At 39.7% G+C, this 13,353-nt stretch overlaps 1 protein-coding gene across 1 annotated transcript; it reads right to left on the bottom strand.

Moving 5' to 3' along the window:
- Positions 1–7,381: 7,381 nt before the first annotated feature.
- mpi (mannose phosphate isomerase) lies at positions 7,382–12,484 on the bottom strand. Its single transcript, XM_083893397.1, has 7 exons — positions 12,361–12,484; positions 11,341–11,541; positions 11,059–11,200; positions 10,706–10,885; positions 10,067–10,240; positions 9,417–9,625; positions 7,382–8,009 (listed from the first exon to the last, which is right to left on the bottom strand). The coding sequence occupies exons 2-7, from the start codon at positions 11,533–11,535 to the stop codon at positions 7,791–7,793; spliced, it is 1,119 nt and encodes a 372-aa protein (XP_083749523.1). The 5' UTR covers positions 11,536–11,541; positions 12,361–12,484; the 3' UTR covers positions 7,382–7,790.
- Between the last annotated feature and the right edge of the window lie 869 nt (positions 12,485–13,353).

Here is a 13,353-nt window from a genome sequence, read left to right as displayed (position 1 = left end):
GGTTATCATTTGTATTTGGCTCCCTCTCTTTTAGCTTTATACATCGAGTAAAATCATCTGCTGTGAGTAAAACAACCGCTTCTGTTTGTGCTGTGTGTCAACCATTGAATGTGTCCCTCCTCTCGTTTTCATTTCAGATACTAATATGTGTGACATCACTCAGCTGTCTGCAGTCTGTGGTGATCGGGTCTTCAATGTCTACATCCTCCCTGACAGTGAGATCAGTGTGGGAGCCTCAAATATCACAGGCTTCACAGTCATTGGTAACAACATGTACCGCCATGGGATTCCTTTGGTCACCACCCCTCTTTTCGTGGCTCTCACCTCCTTCATATCGTTCCTCCGCTCCTTCAACTGTCCCGTGCTGCTGGCGGCCCACAACGCAAAATTGTTTGACGTGCCCGTGCTCACCAGAGTGCTAATGCAGTGCTCCCTCCTGCAGCAGTTCAAGGCGGTGGCGTTTCAGTATTTGGATACTTTGGTGCTGAGCAGGAGTCTCTATCCCGAGATGTGCCATTTCAACCAAAATCATTTGGTCAGTTACTTCTTAAGAAAGGAATACGACAGCCACAATGCAGTGGAGGATGCCAAGGCGTTGCAGGAGCTGTTTGAGTGGTGGAGTCCTACAAAATGGGCCATCTCACATTCTATTTACCTATTTTAAAACAAACAAAAAGACTGGAGGTGTTAATACTGTAATATCATGATGATGTTATGCTCCAGTGAATCGTGACACAGCGTTAAACCAGTGAAACTCAAACAGACATGCAGATCATGAGAGGTCACTGCTGGTCTTCTTGTGAAGGGCAGTTTGGGAAATGTAGGAAACCTCTGTAAAGAATGAGCAGGGACAGGTGATTCTCTCTCGCTTAAGAATATGTATGCACATTTTCATAATGAAGACTTTTGGGGATGAAACAATTATCATAGATATTTAAAGAAAATTTGACATAATGCTCCCTTATTTCGATTGTTGTGAGTCAGATCAGACATTTTCAGGGAAGCGTGAACGCGGCAGATTTTCATGTAAGATTTCTGTCACTTCATTTGACATGAGTACGATTTATTTGCCTAGAGTAAAGTCATCATTGACCCGCATTAGCAAAAGGGTACAGCTAAACAACAGTGGAAAAGAGTGTTCACATAAAAGGCGGACAAGTGTGTGTTTTTCTTTCATTTTTAAATAATGTATAAGGTGTCATTTAAAATATCATTTTGATTAAATTTTATACATTTTATCAAGTTTCTGAGAATTATATGTTTGACCGCACAAATCGACTGATGAATGAAATAACAATTGACAAAGATGGATTGTTTCTTTATTAATCAGTCGTCTGCCTCTTGTACACTTAACTGCATTTCAGACAGTGGGCGTTCACATTACAGTCAGATGCAGACTTTAAATCTGATCTGTACAGATGTGAAACTGAACAAACAAACTGGAAATGTGGTCATAGTCTAAATCGGAGGTCTCAAACTCACGGCCCCACAGTCCAACACTTATTAATATATTGAAAACTGGCCCAGACTGACCAACAGTTAGCAATATTTATCACATTAATATTTAAATTCAACACTTAATTTTAAATAAGCTTTGATTGTTTACATATTGTTTTAATTATTATTATTTGTCTGTTTTTGTTATTTACAGATTCATTTTGCATCAAAATATTTATATCTATATATCAAAACAAACACTTTTACTTTGAAAAGGTGTGCAATATCATTGTAAATATTGGGCCCCGGTCTGATTGTTGTCTGAACCTTTATTTTGAAACTAATGAATTTTTCCGGGTCCGTGTTTGAAATCACGGAGGGAAAGTGTCCGTAATGGGATTGAGTGAATCAAAAATACGCGTATTAACTTAACTGACGCCTTGCGCCATCATGTAGCTGAACACACACACACACACACACACACACATTATCATAGCTGAGTCTGTTTTGTTTTTTTTTAAATCTACGAACAATTCCAAGTGTCGACGTCTCGGTTGTCACACACTGCGGGGGACGCAACGTGATGTCGGCTGTCGCTGAAGAGTCTGGACGGTCTCTGGTTTTCTTCGACCTGGAGACGACAGGACTGGGTAAGATAACGTGTTATTCGCCGCTGTGTAACTGAAACTCCGCGGTTTTTACATGTACTCGTCACATCAGCATTAAGAGTCAGTGACACTTTACACTATAACTGGCATATTTGACGATATTAGTTTTCATTTAGTAAAAACAATACGCCGAACACGCCCACGCTAGCTGCTAGCCTGTTTGATTTGTACACTGAATGTTCCGTTCATTACAAGTGAATAAGTGATAACTCTACAAAGTAAAAACATTAAATAGGTGACAGAGCACAGTTAGGTCCTTGGTTTCACTCTGACTTTCACTGTTATTAACTGCAGGCTTTTGACATTATCTTAAAGCTGTGGTATGTAACTGAAGCTCCCACACTCTCTGTATTGGTGTCTGTGGTGACACAGACCCTCTTTTACACCTGGCATTAGAATGTGTTTTCTGTTCATCATATTCACCACAAGCATTTATACCTGGTATTAACATGCGCCTCCAGTGAAGTTGCACTATTATATGGACTCTTTGTTTTTTGAAGCAAGGAGAGAAGTCGCTTTCACGTTAGCTGTGCTCTAGGCTACATAACACCTGAGTGCCCCCCTCAAACACGCTACTCCTTAGATTGCTGAAATACATAATGTGTCCACAGAAAAATTCTCTGAAGCTCAGTTTTGTGTGATCAGGTCAGAGTTGTGACATCGTCCAGCTGGCTGCGGTGAGCGGAGGTCACTCACTCAACCTCTATGTCATTCCTCGTTCTCGAATGCAGCACGGAGCGGCCAGAGTGACTGGTTTCAGGGTTCGCAGACAGAGGCTGTACCTCCACCGCCAGCTCGTCCTCACCAACTCTCTGAGCGAGGTCCTTGTTTCCTTCATAGCTTTCCTTCAAATGCTCAGACGGCCACTTCTCGTTGGCCACAACATTCGTCGTTTCGACTGTCGCTTGCTGTACCGAGCTCTCGATGAACTGGACCTCAGAGCGAAGTTTGAGTCGTCCATCTCCGGGTGCGTTGACACTCTACCACTTGCCCGTGAGATGCTGAAGGACCGCTGCCTCAAGAGTTTTCGACAGGAGAATCTGGTGAAGGAGCTGTTGGATGTGAACTACAAGGCCCACGATGCTTTGGAGGATGTGCGGGCATTGCAGGCTCTATATACCGTGCTACAACCCACACAGGAGCTAGTTTGGAGGCACATGTTTACTGCGGACACAATGAAAAACAAGCCAGCTGTGACAGTTGCCAAAAAAAAGTTAAAAAAAGTTAAAGTTAACCTCCCCAGTATGACGTCAGGACACCAGCCACTGTTGGAACATTTCACAGAAGAAAAAGCAGAGGATAATAATAAGAACTTAAAACATATTGAGATGTTCTCACTTCAAAAATAATCTTCTGTCCTTCTTGATTGTTACAAGGGGGTAAGTTAAGTAACTGTTGTCTTTCTGTCATCTCAAACCAGTCAGGCTACTGTACTCTGACCTCTGACAACAACAACAAGACATTTTCACCAAGACAACTGCTGCTCACTGGATGTTTTCCTAATTTTTGAACCATTCTCTGTAAAACCTGTAGATGGTTGTGCATGACATTCTGAATAGATCAGCACTCAGACTAGTCATCAATAACGAAGCCATGTTCAAAGTAAATTTAATCACCTTTCTTTCCCATGTTGATGCTCAGTTTTGACCTTACGAGGTACTGCCATGTTATTGAATGATGGATATTTGTGTTAACATGTAGTTGAAAAGATGTACATAACAAACTGACCGGTGATTGTAGTCAGACCAAGACTTTTACCACAAAATACCATAAACAAATGAGATCTACCACTAAAATTCTCCTTGACCTCTCTTATTTGAAGTCTGTAAACGTCAGATTAAAAACCCTTTAATGTTACAATTGTTATTGAAAAAAGAGACCACTGCTGTAAATATCTTACACTTGCTGTATACTGTATATATATTTATATAGATCTGCACATTTTTATTTGAGGTAAATAAAATTGCTAATAAACATATTTATATTGTCCCATATTTAACTCTCCATTGCTCTTGAGTGCTTCACAACTACATTATGTGTGTATTTGTTAATAATCACATACTATATTATATATTCTACATACATGACTTTATCTCAACAAGAACATTTTATCATTGGCATCTTATTTGATTCAACTGTCAGTGAAATACTGCAGAGCTGTGAAATCATTCAGAAAATTAACAATTAAATAATGATGCACTTGTTTTGATGGTCATTAGTAGACATTTTCTATGTGTCTATTTGTGTATTTAAGAATAATACCAGTACTACTCAGTAAATGTCATAGACGATACCCATAATTGCTTACACGACTGGACATAAGAAAAGAACACAAACGGTACAGTCAAGTAACGGAACAAGCTTTTATTAAACCAGTCTTACATTCATGTCCACTGTGGTACCATGCTACAGCTTCACCATCAAAAATGCTAAACCATGCCCCCACTCCAAGAATTAGATAAATAAAAAAACACTGGTCAACACCAAATTTATTGTTTAAGTTTTGTTTTAGCTGATTTAGGATCATTTTGATGTGCTAAATCCAAAAATCACATTGGTTTTGCTCAATCAGGTCAACTTTCTGAACAAAGTATGGGTGTTTTCACGTCATATGATGCAACATTCTTTTATATCTCTTGCAATAAACAAATTCTGAAGATTTTGCATGTGCCAACTTATAACTAATTGTTTTTTATATTACAAATGAATTAAATGGCTTCAACTAGAAGATCTTGCAAAAATAAGTCTGACGTATTCGGCTACATATGTGGTGAATACACCATTGTTCCTAACAGGAATCTATTAGAAAATGATTTTTTTTCTCTTAAAACATTTTTTTGTGGAGAAATATTAAGAAAAATCAACTGATGTCACAAAAATGTAATCAATTTAGTCAGAAGATTGAATTTTTCAAAATCAAATTAGCATAAAAACCTGACCTGGTTGAGAAAAATGGATGTCATTTTTGGATTCAGTGGTGCAAAATGGTCTCAATTCAATTGATAAGATGGAGACAACTTAAAAATTTTTTTTGTGTAACCCAGTGTAATCAAACTTAAACACCATGGCCTTCTTATCTTTGTGCATTTGAAGGACGTGTTAAATGTGGGGGGAAGAAAAATACAAGAAGATAGTCAAACAATACCCTTATAATAACCACTGTGCAAAATCTGGAACTAAAGTAAAACATGTGGTGAATTAAAAGTTAATCAGTAACGTGTTCAAAAAAAGAGATCAAATCTTGAGTAGGATCGGCTCAATATGCTGGTCATTCACTTAGGTTGAACTATAAAGAGAGATATTAATATATCACTGGCAGGTTGGCAGGCTGATAAAGCGTTCATTCTCAAACACAAGTTATAAAAACTAACAAGATAATTCTGGTCAACCCTGGTGTGAATGAGGAATATTATACAAACGTTTACATCATGCCGAAGTAATCTAGTTAAAGTTAAGTATTGTACCAACGTGTAGGGAAGTGGTCAACACCGAAGATGATGTGGTGAGGATCAACCACTTACATACTGATTCCAAATATACAGGTGAAACCTTTATAATACAGTTAGTTCAGGGATATTTTCCACTTCATATGTAATCACATCAATACAGCTAACAACACGTACAAAGTTTTGGCTTGGAAATACAGTTTCTGAGTATTTGTTTCAGTAATATATAATTAAATGCAGCATTTTTTTGTTGGAACAAATGTACCAAACATGAACGTGTTAACGGGCTTGGGTCAGATTGTTAGAGCAAACTGTAAAACAAGCAGCAATAGTGCATTTTTAATTCATATATATATATTCATTCAAGATCAAGTTTTCATCGATATGCATTTCTGATTCCCTTTTAGTCATGCTTCATTAGGCGTTCCAAGCTAGATGCCCTGATTAGTTTCTTCTCTTGTGTCTTTTCGTTGTTCACCACATTGAAGAGTTTCCAAACATGCAGTGGTAAAATTGAAAAGCAGTACGACTCAGCAGCAGAATTGATCTTACTGCAACTGCGTGGCTTGTAAAATGATTACAGTCCTCTCCAGTATTACTGCTCTAAATAAAACATGCACAGGTATTTCAGTAGTATTGCATAATATGCTCCCATCTGTTGATTTAGTCATGTATTCTATCCAAAAGTGTATATATATAATTATTCAAGCTTTAGTTAAAATGAGAAAACTTGAGGGCAGTAACCAGACATGCTCAGTTATAAACATAGTACTGTAGTTGTATAAAGTTGTGGCGTGTACTGCACCACTGTAAACATATCCCCTACTCTGCTTTTCGAAGAGGTCGTTCAGTGAGTGTTACCATTACACAAGCACGGGGAAACACGTCATGTACAGTTGTATGTGTACATAGAGTAAAGAGTAAAACTTACATTAAAAAAGTGACCTCACCAAAAGTTCAGTTTTCAGTCACAATCATGTGACCCTCAGCAAACAGATGTTGTTTGCCAACTGACAAGGACTTATTATGTTTTCAGTGTCAATTGTTCCGTGTACGTTTTTAGCACATTGTCCAGCCAAGGTGTAATGAAAGCAGCATTTCTCGGTATAACGCAGTACATTTTAACAGCAGCACAGACTTCCAGTGACCATAAAGTTCAAAAATAAATACCTCTGTGAAAGGTTTAAAGGTCCCATATAATGCAAAATCAACTTTTTAATCATTTTAATACTTCTATTTGGGACTCTGGAGGCCCTACCAGTCGCCAAAGTGTGAAAAAAGATGACTCACTCATGTTTGTGTGGCCCTCCTCAGTCTATGTACAGGAGATAAAACACACAATGTTGACCTCCGCACTCCTTGGGACGTCACAAGACGCTAAATTCCTGGAATTGAGAAGTCCGCAAAAAGTTCTATTCTTGTCTCCACAGGGCAGCACAGAGTTCTACACAAACTTCCAGCCTCAGAAGATTTATCTGTCCAGTGGATACATGTTATATATGATGGCAATGTGCCTGTTAGAGCCTGCAAATTATCACTTTTCCAAATGCTAATTGCTGTTAGCTCCCAGTAGCTTCTGTCATTTTCTGTCCCTTAAATTTCGTTTTACTTTTTTTTTTAAGAGATACTACTAAACAGAGCGTTCTGAACAGGGCTGTTTTGGCAGGGTGATTGAACTGCTGTGGTGCTTCATCTTTATGGTATTTTGACCAAAGCATGTCACAGACATGTTCATTAGGACACCAGGGAACTAGGTAAAACTTGGAGAAATAGGATATAATATGGGACCTTTAAACAACAACAACAAAAAATGTTTATTTATTGCAATGTTGTACTGGACTGAATCAGATTTTGTTTTACCTAACATTACATTTTACTCTGTGTGTCTTTTGTCCAGCTTTCGTGAGCACCTAAGTGGAATTTTGATTTATGAAGATCTGTGGAGGGTGTGATGTGTAATTACAGAACCACAGCTAAACTGCACGGAATCAGTAAAAAAAAAAAACCCCAGCAAAACTATTGTGTTGCTGGATTTAGAGCACACTGCTGCTGGTATAAAGGGGTTGACACACACCAGTCCACACACAAAGTTTAGGTAAGGGTGGAACAGCAGGCACAGATGGGCATCGACACTGCGACACTGGAATACACTACCTACTAAAGAGTGCACATCAGTTAAACCAGAGAAGGAACAAACAGGTAGTATGACGTTTTACACACAGCCACAACGGACTCACAACTACAGGAGGCAGCAGGCACGGAACATGTTCATGCCTGACGAGGAGGTGATGTGCAGTGAGACGCTCTCGTTGGCTGAGACAAACAGGACAGTACCCCGCCTCAGCGTGACGTCAGAGAGGGCAGCGGCGGAGGTTGCCACGGCATCGCCTTCAATGACCAGGAGGATGCTGGCACTGTCAACAGGAGCCATGGTGTACTGCTTCACTGACGCTGGGACCTGGAGGAAGGGCAGGACAAAACAAGGTGAGCATATATGAAAGGTGTTCTCGTGAGCACAAATGTGTGGATGTTTTTATTATAAAGCTTTTACATATAAATCAAAGTCAAAATGATAAATTCAAGTCATTGTTGAGAGTTCACACAATAGCATAATAATCAGCCACACAGGAATTTCTCATAGCAGTGTTTTGTTTTCATGTCATGTGTCTTCCTTTTTATAATTTTATTCGATTTTTGCCCAAAACATTAACGATTTCCAATATCTCTTGGTGTGGGAGTTAAGAGCTTGGCTCTGATAAAGTCTATGAATGGTTGCCATATTTTCACAAATTTGGCTGAGGAGCCAAGCATCGCGAGCCTCAATTTCTCAAGTGATATGCTGCATCACGTCCTGCATCCTCTGAGTCCAGCTCGGAGTATGTTTAAGGGTTTAATACTGGTTAACTTCTTAAAAATAGCAATTTAAAGATGTGGTCGAATTGTCAAATGGAAAATGACTTGAATATGGAGTTCCAGTAAGAGGACGAGCTAGGATAGAAGCAGGTGTAAGGCTGCAGTGGCTGTAAGCCAGATCTACATCTGAGTTCATTTTAGCTTTTTTTTTTTTTAGCTTTTGAGAGATGAAGGCGATGCAGAACTTTAAATTGAATTACGCCGTGCCGGGCAGCATATCGAGGCAAAGTGCACCCACTCTGAGGCTTCCTTCACCCGTCAGTCTGTCTCCCACGTAGACCTCAGAGTCTCCAGTGATAGATTTTATAGATTAGCGTTAAAGCTATAAATAAAAGATCCTTGGTGGCAGCAGCTTGTTTTTGAGCTGTAGAGCCAACTATCAGAAAAATACATTTGATTCACTGCTAATGTCTGTAGGGGAAAACTATTATTTGGCCTTCCTTACATTAGCAACTTAGATACTCAATGTAGACCAGCTGTAACTCAAAAATCACATTCCTCTGTGCAAACTTGGCTCCAATAAATGCTCTGCAGAGTTTTCCCTCTTGTATCATTGTCGCTCCTACATCTGCATCTTAGGGAAAGGACGGATAATAAAGAGGAATGCAGCCCCTCCCCAAGCTTGCCTCTAGGTGTCAGCAGAGGGAGGCACCAGACATCTTGACCTGCAGCCTTTCCTCTAAACAAGGGAGTCGTATACCTTCACTGGCAGAATGAGAGAGGATGCCTAACTGTTAACATCTTGTCGTTCATGTTCGGCATTGTATTAATTCTCCTCTGGTTTGAGCTGTCTTCAATATAGCTTTTCGACTTGGCTCATCACTGACTCCAGAGACTCCCATCAATGTCTTATTTGAAGCCACCTAGCTTGCTAGCAATTTGTGTTTTGTTTTTTTATTGATGCATTTTCTTTATCTGAAATGTCGCCTTGACTTTTTGAATCACCGCTCACCTGTATCCTCATCACACTGAAGTCTGGCACTGGTGGATCGTAGAGCAGCACACATGGGTCTGAAGGGTCCTGGACACATGGGAAGATCTTGGCACTGCGAGGCGCCGGGCTGTAGTTGAGCATGTCACACAGCGTGTTCACATCGATGTATTTTGGCGTGAGACCGGCCCTCACTGTGTTGTCTGAGCAGGCCATACACTCGATACAGTCTACAGGGAAACAATAGGAAAGGGTAGGTTTGAATAAGTAGAGTGGTGAGTCGGCACATTTTTAAAATGGTGAAAAAAATTGTTATTTTCTGATGTACTTTTCAATTGGATGAAGATGTTTTTCAGTCTCTGAGTCAAATATTTTTGATATCTGAAATCCATGATGTGATTGCCTGTTTGTACCATATTTCAATATCTATCTAATAATAGACATAGAGAAAAAAAACAGATTCTTATTATATAATAATTCTGAATCAACATCAAACCAACTCTGTTCTCTTTTTATCCAGAGATCTGGTTTTTGGCTTTTTCTGGGCTTGGGTGACAATAAAAAAAAATACACCATAACATCAGTCTTATCCTTCAATATTGCAGAAATAAAGTGGGCTCATTCTATCTTTGTCTTAATCTCATGAATGTAAACATATAGTACTCGCTGACCTCCATAAAGATAAGCATGAGGCTCGTTGGCTCCCAGGAACATGGCCTGACCAGGATCCAGGAGAATGTTGTTGAGGAAATAGATGGAAAAGCAGCCAATGTCACCAGGATACTGAGAGTGGAGGCGGAGCAACAGGTCACCGTTGCTGCTCGAGGTGTCCTTTCCTGCTGCACCTGCACAAGCCAAATCCATGAGTGTGACTTTTTTCCCTCATTTGAAGTCAGGGTTTAACATTGCAGGGATTATATCCTGTAAATTTTGTAAAGCCCTTCCACGACAATTTCAGATTTTGGGCTATAATATTGAAATATCTTTTCAATATTATAGCCTCTGTGGATGTTTTGTCCATCTTCAGATGGTGAATACTCTTTCGTGCACTTGCGTCAGGCACCAGACTATGATCAAATATTGCTACACACTGAGCAATCCTCAAATGCAAAAGTCAACATGAAGCAGACATTCATGCCAAATCCTAAATTCCTTAAATTAAATAATGTATGATGAGGATATTCAAGTACAAAAATGCATGTTGCTCCAAGTATGAATAAAGGATGAAGAGTCAGCACTTCAATCGTTTTTAACCAAGTATTTCACATGATTTCTCTGCTAAATTAGACTTGTTTCCTCCTTGTCCTCACCCTCCTCAGTGACCCTCTTCACCAGCATGTTGAGCTGGTCTACGAACACCTTCTTCTCACAGTTCATCATCCTGGTGAAGCACTTCTTCAGTGCCTGGCTGGTACGAACTGCATCTCCCACGCTGCACCGCAGCTCCTCCACCGCCTCCTTTCCCACCAGAGCATGGAACTCTGGGACACCTGATGGAGTTACACAGAAATGCACACGGTTAGGCTCTACCAGGGGTACTTTACTTCAAATTCCATCAATTATAGTACTGTTTACACCAAAACTCTATATTTTCTTTGCCCTTTGCTCCTCCAGTTGCTGCCTAAAATTAGGCACAAGCCTCCTGTGGAACTTTGGGACTCACATTTAAGGAACCCCAGGATCTCCTCCACTGGTCTGAAGCCACAAAGGCCCTGGAAGGGGGTGAGGGCAATGGCCATCTCTGGCTTGTGGTTGTTGTCTGGATAATGCTCTGGAAAGTGAGCATGGAGACGAGCAGCTAACTCCTGTGGAAAACAAAATAAAAATGACAGGTGAGTGGTGACACAGCGGTGCTAAATACTGTAACAAACGTTATACTATCTTTAAATTAAATGTTCTACAATATAGTGAACAGTGTGGTGTAGGTGTGTGTTTGTGAACTCACCCTGTTAGGATGGGCCTGTATGGACAGAGCTGTATTGACGGAGAGGACTTTGAATAGGAAGGGCAGCTGACCCTGGAAAGTGTCTTTGACTTTGGAGCCCAGGCAGGCAGGGAAGTGGGCGATCCACTGGCCCAGAGTGGTCTGTGCGATCCTGTTGTCTTTTATCTGGGCGTCACCTTTTGGGTGGGCGCCCATCCACAACTGGAACACACAACATTACTTTCAGGTTAACAAGTTACAACCAATAATCAGTTTAATCCCCTTGCATTACAATGAAGGCAGACCATTGCAGTATTTCTTTTAGAATATTACCAATGCTGTTAATCTAGGGCAGGTGTGGCTTTGGGTGGTGGTCAAATAAATGTGTTAAGCTCTGTATTTTATGAACAAATTATAATACTGTCTTATCCAGAATTATATTAGTTTATTATATTAACAGTCAGATTATTATTGTCCTCATAAACATAGTTGGTGTCATTATAAGAGCATGTTAGTGGAGCAATGAGAATTTCTTCCCCTGTACTCCCCCCTCAACATGTCACATTATAGCATAGGCCTCCACTATCACCTTCTATAGATAACCATGAAAATCAACATGGCCCCCCCATATGAAATGTGACAGTAACGTGACATGTGCTTCATGAAAATGTCACCACTGCTGACATGACCTGGTTAAATGACCTCTAACCATATAGCCCTGGTGTGGCTAAATAAAGAATGTCTTATGATAGGCATGAGACAAAGCCTCTCCAGTGAGACACTGAGAAACAGTGATCTCAGATACACTACAACACCATTTCTTAATATTATGCGTCTTGGTGAATGTCCAATTCTTTAAACCAGTACACTCTTAGAAATAAGGGTTCCAAAAGTGTCATTCTACAAGGGCTGAGGTTCTACCTGGAACCATTTGCTTCTGAGAAACCCTTTCCAGAAGACAGAATTTTTCTCCTATGAGGACAAGCAGAAGAGCCTTATATTGCTCTACTGAGCACTTTTATTTCTAAGAGTGTACCTTACCTCGGCATAGGGCTTGCCATTCTCTATGACAGCTAGTGGGTCTCCACCTACGACCAGTTTGGCCACCTCGCTGTCCAGTCCATTTTTACCCCATGCATAGTTTTGCACGGCACAGGTCAGGGGAAACACTGTGGAGGAAACGGGGTTTAAAAGGGTTAAATCTGAGCAACTATTTCAAATGTGACATGATATAACAGTGTTATAACACTTTTTGAGTTTTTATGACAACTGAAGCCTTCCATAAGTTCTCATTGGAAGGGAGGGGTGAGGTGAGAGATTTACACCTGCAGTATTCAACTTTACCAACAGGTGTTGCTAAATCCTACACACTGTACATTTACCTGATGTCAACTTGGACTCAAATTGAATCATTTCTTTAACTGTCTAATCTATGTATGACAGCATATTGTAATGTTTTGTAATCTCATCTTTTGAAACGTCAGTCACATTACAATATTCTGTCTAAATTGTTTTGTAATGTACGTAACGTTTTTGATGATTGTTTAATATGAGTGTTAACATTTTGTTTGTGAAGTCTTAGTCTTATAACTATATTAAAGCATTTAAAAAAACAATTATGACAATATTATTACAAATCATAGTTTACCGACAATTTAATATTGCCCCATGCCGAATGTAAGTTTGTAGTTACAGCTTTGTATACCAGGGACAGGGAATAATATCTCGTACACATTGATATTTTCATAAACAAATCCAGGCACTCTAAAGTAAACAGAGAAATCCTGCACTTATATATCGGCCAATATGGTGATGTATCGCTATATGATTGTCTCACAGAATCGTTGTATCGTGATATTCCTGGTATTACCACACCTACTGTAATACAAAGCTAACTATGCCTTGTCCATTGACAGAAACACGCACACAACAAGCAGGTTTCACATTTGCGAGCTTGTTCGCGAGTTTTAATGTATTCACGCACATTTAAAGACGTATATTGTGTGTATATATATATATATATATGTGTGTTCG

Source organism: Microchirus variegatus (assembly GCF_963457635.1).
Source record: "Microchirus variegatus genome assembly, chromosome: 8".
Taxonomy (NCBI): domain Eukaryota; kingdom Metazoa; phylum Chordata; class Actinopteri; order Pleuronectiformes; family Soleidae; genus Microchirus; species Microchirus variegatus.
Note: the sequence above shows the minus strand (reverse complement) of the source record. Positions and strands in the feature narration are given on the sequence as shown.

Bases quoted from the DNA above. Each gene is read 5' to 3' on its own strand.
- mpi (XM_083893397.1), bottom strand. From the start codon at position 11,535: ATGGGCGCCCACCCAAAAGGTGACGCCCAGATAAAAGACAACAGGATC. The intron at 10,241-10,705 runs GTGAGGACAAGG...TGGCTTGTGCAG, and splicing joins GAAGAGGGTCACTGAGGAGG to GTGCAGCAGGAAAGGACACC. The intron at 8,010-9,416 runs GTGAGCGGTGAT...CCCTTCCTCCAG, and splicing joins TCAGTGTGATGAGGATACAG to GTCCCAGCGTCAGTGAAGCA.